The sequence below is a fragment of the Hordeum vulgare genome, chromosome 6H, assembly GCF_904849725.1.
Source record: "Hordeum vulgare subsp. vulgare chromosome 6H, MorexV3_pseudomolecules_assembly, whole genome shotgun sequence".
Classification (NCBI taxonomy): domain Eukaryota; kingdom Viridiplantae; phylum Streptophyta; class Magnoliopsida; order Poales; family Poaceae; genus Hordeum; species Hordeum vulgare.
The window spans coordinates 514938117-514946685 of NC_058523.1; the positions used below are offsets into that span (position 1 = coordinate 514938117).

General features: G+C 48.7%; 2 protein-coding genes across 2 annotated transcripts; both read left to right on the plus strand.

The window, feature by feature from the left end:
* Positions 1-413: 413 nt before the first annotated feature.
* Positions 414-1560, plus strand: LOC123401740 (protein PHOSPHATE-INDUCED 1-like). The gene has a single exon (XM_045095595.1). The coding sequence runs from the start codon at positions 491-493 to the stop codon at positions 1472-1474; it is 984 nt and encodes a 327-aa protein (XP_044951530.1). The 5' UTR covers positions 414-490; the 3' UTR covers positions 1475-1560.
* Positions 1561-6068: 4508 nt separating this feature from the next.
* LOC123402706 (protein PHOSPHATE-INDUCED 1-like) lies at positions 6069-7318 on the plus strand. Its single transcript, XM_045096651.1, has one exon. It carries the CDS (start codon positions 6219-6221, stop codon positions 7164-7166), a length of 948 nt encoding a protein of 315 aa, XP_044952586.1. The 5' UTR covers positions 6069-6218; the 3' UTR covers positions 7167-7318.
* The last annotated feature ends 1251 nt before the right edge of the window (positions 7319-8569 follow it).

Below are 8569 nucleotides of genomic sequence, written 5' to 3' on the forward strand. Positions count from 1 at the left end.
CAGCTTTAATCAGTGCATTACGCGTGGCGTGCTAGCAAAGCTTTGCATAATTGATCCCATGATCCGTGTGACGAGGAAGCACTCAGCCAAACCCGCAAGCATGTAGGAGTACATGTCCGGCGTCCGGCGTCCGGCGTGCGAGGAAGAGACAATACAATCGGCGGGGCGTCGCCGTCTGTCCATGCGAATCATCCAGCTGCCTCCCACCGAGTCAACCCAGACCCCCAAAGCCACACGAACCGGAAGCGGAAACAAAAGGCGGCAACGCAATAGCATGGGCCGTATGGCCAGGAAGGAAGGGTGCACGAAACCCCGACGTGCCATTCCGTTCCGTTTCCACGCGGGAGAACCAACCGTCCCACCTATAAATACCCCGACCCGTCGCCGCTCACTAAACCACACACAAATACGTAGTAGCACCCACACCACTTCCACTAAAGATCACCATCACCAGAGCTCCATTAGCTCCAGGCCAGGCCACCGAGAGAAAATGGCCGCCGCCTCGCACACTCGCACGGGCCATGGTGCACTAGCGCTGGTTTCGGTGCTGCTGCTGAGCCTCGCTCACGGCTCCCTGTCCCTGTCCCTGGGACTGGGGGTGGGGGGCAGGAGGCTCATGGAGCTGTACAAGCCAGACCCCAGCGAGCTCCTCACGTACCACAACGGCGCCGTGCTGCACGGCGCCATCCCGGTCTCCGTGCTCTGGTACGGCCGCTTCACGCCCGCGCAGAAGGCCGTCGTCTCCGACTTCCTCCTCTCGCTCACCGCCGCCTCCCCGGCGCCGACCCCGTCCGTCTCGCAGTGGTGGGGCACCATCGCCCAGCTCTACCTCTCCAAGGCCAACGGCGGGGCCAACGCCAAGCGCGCCACGCAGGTGGCCCTCGCCGGGCAGGCCTCCGACGAGCGGTGCTCGCTCGGGAAGAGCCTCAAGCTGCCCCAGCTCGCCGCGCTGGCCGCCAGGGCCAAGCCCCGGAAGGGCGGGATCGCGCTGGTGCTCACCGCGGAGGACGTGGCCGTGGAGGGCTTCTGCCGGAGCCGGTGCGGCATGCACGGCTCCGACGCCAGGGCGCGCACCGCGTACGTCTGGGTCGGCAACTCCGCCTCGCAGTGCCCCGGGCAGTGCGCGTGGCCGTTCCACAAGCCGGTGTACGGGCCCCAGGCGCCGGCGCTGGTGCCGCCGAGCGGCGACGTCGGGATGGACGGCATGGTGATGAACGTGGCCAGCATGGTCGCCGGCGCGGTCACCAACCCCTTCGGCGACGGCTTCTACCAGGGCCCCAGGGAGGCGCCGCTGGAGGCCGCGACGGCGTGCCCGGGGGTCTACGGCAGCGGCGCCTACCCCGGCTACGCCGGGAACCTGGCGGTGGACGCCACCACCGGGGCGAGCTACAATGCCAACGGGGCCAACGGGAGGAAGTACCTGCTTCCCGCGCTGTTCGACCCTGACACGTCAACCTGCTCGACCTTGGTGTGATTTGCTACTATGGTGCAGTTTGTAAGGATGTGTAGTAGCAGTACTGTGTATAAAGATGACGAGGGATGCTCTGCTTTGTTTCGAAATTCTCTGTTTCTTGCGTGTGATCTTTGCAGAGGCTTTGCTACAACTGTTGCCGCACCGCGTACAGGCCTCTACCGGTTCAGAAATTGCAACACCGCCTGTTCAGAAACAATGAGAGAAGAAATTGAACCAGACTGGCTGGAAACGGACTATAACTGAAAATGTTTGTATTCAAGTAATAATGCAAGTATACGAGAATTTATCATCAAGGATCCTAAAATGTGATAAGTTCTCCCAAGAACTTTCGCCCTAAACCAATCAAGATCCCGATAATCTAGATTAATTTAGTGTCATATTTATCCTTGAAACGGACGGGATATATTTAATTCGTATGCATTAATAAAGTAGTAGAAGACCAAAAAAGCAACGAAAATTGATACAAACCTGACCACTTGCGAACTACTTTCAAAGCATGAACACTCGTCACCGGACAAGCAGGCCTTCGTAAGATCCATGCTACACCCACAAAGACCGGACATATGGATCCCGAGCTTGCAAAGGTACACCGAAGGAAACACAAAGAACATGGCATGAAAAAACTCAAAACCAACGGTGCATCCATTAAGCAGTCGTCCTAGGGCTATCATATGGCACCACTCTTCTTATCTTTACTTCCAGGTGATTTTTCCTTCATGATGTGAGGTCGAAGACGTCTCCTTTAGAAGGTAACCAATAATCTTGCCAGAAGCACGACAAACAGCCTGAGTGTTGACGATAAAATTACAAGAAGAATGTTGCAAAGAGATCTTTGAAAACAAAGTTGCATGTACATTAATTAAGTACTCCCTCCGTTCTTAAATATAAGTCTTTATAGAGTTTTCACTAGAAAACTATATACGGATGTATATAGACATAATTTAAAATATAGATTAACTCATTTTGCTATATATGTAGTCATTTAGTAAAATCTTTTAAAAGACTTATATTTAGGAACGGAGGGAGTACACGAGATTTGACAGTTAATTGACTGAAACAGGGCCAAACTGATACAAACATGATCATATACGAACTACTTCTAAAGTATAAACACTCACCACCGCACAAGCAGACCTCCATAAGCTCTCAACATGCTACACCTGAGAAAAACCCCAACACATGGATTCTGAGCTCGCAGGGGTACCCCAAAGAGAACACAACAACAGTGACATCGAGTAATATCAAATCGACCGTTCATCTATCAAGCACCCTCGGACGCTTGTCCCATGAGGTCACCCTTCTTGTCTTTGATTCGGGATGTCATGTACTCCCCCTGCATCTAAATAATTATAATTAAATAGAACTAGACTAGTTATTTTCAACTATAATTATTTAGATACACATAAAGTACTTCCAAGGTTTCGATGCCCAAACTTGTCTGCACTAAGGGCATCTTCAACTGTTTGTTGGTTAGCTTATTGGTAAAATATGCCATGTCATCAGCCAACACCTTAACATACAACTACTCCAATGGATTGTATCTAGTTTATCCAATAAGATGTGAGGTAATAAATAAGGTGCTATCTCATTCTACATTGGAGCTTGTGCAAGGGTGTTGGTTAATTTACATACAATCTTACTCTCTTTCCTCATTTATTGCATGACACATCATCAAAAATTTTATGTGTCAAAATTTACCAACAACTATCTTACAACCATTGAAGATGCCCTACACGCTACTTTGTGTTGGGATCGGCCGTAGGTGCATCGCATGCAAATTAAAAATTTCCTACACGAAGAATAACCAAGAATATGCTAAGGAGATAGATCATAGATTGTTACCACTAGATGGGCAGTGCCCTGCAGCGAAAGTAGATGTGGCAGCGCGTCCGCGTGGTCCGTCTCCTCCTTGTTCGATCTTCCTCGAACAACCGGGCGTCGGATCCCTCTCTCACGAGCAGTCGATCGTCGGATCCCACGTACAGGTTCGCCGGAGCGGCGCAAGTGCACTGCCTCTAATGGTGTCCGCGCGCGCAGGAGAAAGATCATGCGGCAGACTGCTAGGTCTAGATCACACAGTTGGCGGCGACGAGTGGAGGTGGCTAGGTGCAACACATGTACAACCCTAATTATAACACCGAAACGATCAACTGATTAAGTGTGCCGCACCTTCACTATATATAGACGTCCGACGTCGGCTCAACTCTTGGGCCTCGCACGGACTCTAAAGCCCATGTGTTCCTTCCCTTAAGAGTGCGACCCCTTATGTTCTCGTTCACTTGGTCGCGAGTCAGACCATGTCTGACTCGGCTAGTCGGTACCGGTCTCTAGCTAGACGTGCCGACTCCAAGTGTCCGATGAAGCTGGTTAGGCGAATTTGTACTTCATACTTGTGTTCCCTTTGTCACACGATATACGTTGTCGTGCTCAAGGTGATATGGTCATCCTTGTTGTCGCACGACCTCTTTCTCATTCCGGTGAATCCGACCAACACTTCGGATTATCTCATGATCCTCATCACATGGCCATACTTATCCAGATCGGATCACCCAAGAGGCCCAGAGTGTATCTCTCCTGATCGGAGGGGGGCAAATCCCATCTTGCTCGAGCATGTCTTGCAGCATGGGTCTGGACAAGTCTGAAACCTATCTTTGCAACTACCCAGTTATGAAGTAGCGTTTGGCAGGACCAAAGCAGGTATGTCATCATCCCGAGTACATGGACAACTCATGCTTTAAAATATAGAACGTATGTTATACTCCCTTATTTTTTCTAAACATAAGACCTTTTAAAGATTACACTATGGACTACATACGGATGTATATAGACATATTTTAGAGTATATGTTCATTCATTTTGCTCCATATGTAGTCCATAGTAGAATTTCTAAAAGGTCTTATATTTAGGAACGGAGGGAGTACTAGAGACTCACATATGGCCTATCGCTGCGTCTCATAGTTGGGTCTGTCCAACTCAGACGTTATCTCGACTCGGATCCGACTACGTCGAATCCGACCCGATCTTTCTCAGCCCATATTACCTGGTTAGCATCTAATGCTACATGATCAGTAAAACCGGACCATCCAACGTATCATATGGTAGTCTAGTTGGTTGCGCGTCCACGCAACTCTTTCGGCTAGGGACCATTTAAGGTGGTCATCATACAATGTATAGTTTAACAAACAAGTAACGTACTTGCTAATACACATCGTTGATAATGGACTATCTTTAATTATAAACACATAAAAGATATCATCATACATGATTGCCTCTAGGGCATATCTTCAACATTTTGTTATTCAATCACATATTCGTTTTGTTTTAAAACAATCTTCACTCTTTTCGGAAAATAAGAATGCCCTGCTTGGAGCGATGCATACAATCATATATTATTACTATTTATAATCCAACAACTGAGCAACACCAATCCAAAAAGAAAATAGAAAGAAAATAGATGTCGCATTGCCTCGCGACAATAACTTTATGACATAGCTACTAATCATTTAGCAAAAGACAAACTTAATACGAAAAATGCACAACACCTAGGTTATGCCTTTAGATTTTTTTTTACCTCACGTGGTGTCAATGATGATGAGTCTAATTCAAGGTTGATCTCAGTATTCTCATCCTAAAACAAATCTTTAATCCTTCATCTTTAGTAAGAACACGATGAAGGAACGCGTCGACACAGTAACACATCCGGAAACAACGGAATAATCCACCGAGAGAGAGGTTTGAGTCGATGACATTTTCCCTCCAAAATAAAGTACGAATCAAACAACACATGTGAATATTTTTTGAAAGGATACGAATCATCTAAATTACCTTTGAATCAAAAGAGCTTTGAAGTTCCACTATTCCTTTCTTTTCTACCGGTGCATATTGCCAAGCCCTTATCCGCACAGGCCATCACAAGTGGGTAGCGCCTCACGGATCAGATCGAATCGAACATTTTGACTTCCCAAAACAGTGGCCATCCGGCCATGCAAAGATGATACTACTAGACTCACACCACTCTTGCAATGTCAACCGGTGAGCCGGTGAAGGCTGCATCCGAGGGAGGAAGGATGGTGATCTGCCTCTCTGCACCACGTCCAGCCTGAGCGTGATACAACCAGCACACAAGCGCTCACTCAGAAGCCCGGTCCGTTGATATTTTTTTAGACGAAAGCCCCGTCCGTTGATCTTAAGCGAATACTAGGAGTGTTATTTCAGACTGTCGCAGCACGAAAGACACAGCCTGTACACCCGATCGGCAACGTGATCCATCGACTGTAATCCGGATCGCTTGTGTCCCCTGCCCGCACGCGCAGCCGTTTTGTCTCCTGATCAAACAGCCCGGGAAGGCAAAACCAGCTCTTGTTTATCGCCCATCTCCGGCTGTTTTGTATAAGCTAAGCCATTGACCTACGGGTTATTGTTTACGTTCTACGGTTCTAGCCTCACCCCAACAGCTCACCGAGTCTAGAGCTTTCAAGACTCAGCAATATTTGCTACCAGCTGTACCTTGAGATCTGCATGACGCTGACCGAGGGAAGCTCCCCGGAACGGACGTACGTAGCTACACTCTGCCATGCCCAAGCCCCCCTATAAATAAGCGGTTCATCGTTCACTTTGCTCACATCTCAGCATCGACCACACATCCATCGAGTTCTTCCCCGCTCTCTCATCAGTCTCTGTGGTCGGCTTGATCTAGACACACTCTGTTCTTCGACCACAGCCACAGCCCACAAAGTGCTCTGGAATGGCATTCGTTTGTGCAAAGGCAGTGCTTCTCGCGGCGGTGATGCTTGCGACCGCGGCACAGGTTTGCATGGGCGCGAGGCGGCGCATGGAGCTGTACCGGCCGGACCCGGCCGACATGCTCTCCTACCACAATGGCGCCGTGCTCCACGGCGACATCGCCGTGTCCGTCCTCTGGTACGGCAACTTTAAGCCGGCGCAGAAGGCGGTGATCCTCGACTTCCTCCTCTCGCTCACCGCCGAGCCTCAGGCCGCCTCGCCGTCCGTCGCGCAGTGGTGGGGCACCATCGACCAGCAGTACCTCTCCCCCGCGAGCGCCAAGTCCAGCGGCGCGGGCGAGAGCACCCGTGTCCTGCTCGCGGACCAGCTCTCCGACGGCGCGTGCTCCATGGGCAAGTCCCTCACCCTCGAGCAGATCACCGCCCTGGCCGCGACGGCTAAACCCAAGAAAGGCGGCGTCGCGGTGGTGTTCACGGCGCAGGACGTGGCGGTGGAGGGCTTCGGCATGGGCCGGTGCAGCCTGCACGGCTCCGACTCCAGCTCCGGCACGACCCACATCTGGGTCGGCAACCCGGAGACGCAGTGCCCCGGCGCGTGCGCGTGGCCCTTCCACCAGCCCACCTACGGCCCCCAGGACGCGCCCCTCGTGGCGCCCAACGGCGACGTCGGGGCCGACGCCATGGTCATGAACCTCGCGAGCATGCTCGCCGGCGCGGCGACCAACCCGTTCGGCGACGGGTATTACCAGGGCAGCAGCGACGCGCCGCTGGAGGCCGCCACCGCCTGCCCAGGAGTCTTCGGCAACGGCGCGTACCCTGGCTACGCCGGCGACCTCAAAGTGGACCAGGCCACCGGGGCGAGCTACAATTGTAATGGCGCGCATGGCAGGAAGTACTTGCTTCCTGCGCTCTACGACCCTTCCACGTCTGCTTGTGGCACCTTGGTGTAGTCTGTAGTGCAGGCTGCACTCCAGCATTAATTTTCTGGTTCCTTTGTTCAGAAGTTAGTGTACATACTGAAGCTATGTAATTCTTTCATCGATGAGGTCCTCATGTGTAGGCAATAATGTTGATCAACGAAATGAAATCAGGATATTCTGAATTGTTGCAATGTCCATTTAGTTCTGAATCTATTTCCAATTTTGTTCCAAGTATATTTTGAAAATTCGTGGAAGAGCTTTTGTAACATGAGGCTCATTCGGTATTTTCCGGTCTTCGATGCATGACTTCACAATAGATTTTCACTTATAATATGTCACCATAACTAGTATAATTATACACATAATAGAGCTCGGGCTCCACGAAGCCCTTTATTTGAAGAGGGTTTCATGAAGAAATACTTTTTTATGCGAGCTACAAACAATGGAAAAAAATCACATATATCTAGTACATGTACTATTCACTATAAAAGTAATTGATATTTTAAGCTCACATGAAAACGTATTTCGTGATGAAATTTGACGCGCATCTAATATACATCAACAAGTATTAATGTATTTACTTTCATTTTTTTAACTTAAGAAGTATAGCAAGATAAATACAACGGCATCTTTCATATGTTTTGGTATATATACAATGGTTAAATTAGTTCATTGGATCATAGAAAGTAGGCTCGGGCGTTCGGTAGAAACCGAAATTTCGGTTTTTGTTGTTCGGTTTACTTGTGAATTCGGTTTGTAAAAGTAGAAACCGAATTTAGAGTCAAAATTTAACTAACCAAAAATTTTGGTTAACCGAAATTTCGGTTCGGTTTTCGGTTTCCACCGAAATATAGTTCAGGTTCAGAAAATGCACTTTGAGAGCATATAAGTATGCATGTTTTAAAGAAAATTTTGACAGTATAACGAGGCAAAATTGTAAAAGTGAACAATATAGTACATATTCACAACTTTTCAATTTTCACATAATATCAGATAGAAAATGTATAACCAATAAACTTCCAAAATCCACAACCAATAAGCGACAATCTCACAATATAATAATAGTCTCAGCACAACACATAGTGCAATAATAATCAGAGTCCATGTACCAGCACAACACTTAACCAAAGTCCAAGTTCAAGCAAACACAACCTGACATGTTCATATTATTACACTTTAAGACATAGCACAGAGGAGATTGAAGTGCACTTCAAGAGCAGCCACAATTCCAAAACTAAGACTCTTTTTGCCATCATGAGGAGGAGCATCTTGACATGCCCGGAGAATCATGACCATCCCGAGTTCCCAACTCCCAAGTTCCAGCCAGCCAGGTGATGTACAAACCTGTGATGTTGTGTATAGTGTACATGAATCAATTAAAAGAACTTCATATATGTAAAACAAAGAACTATGAAGTAAATCTGGTTTCCAAC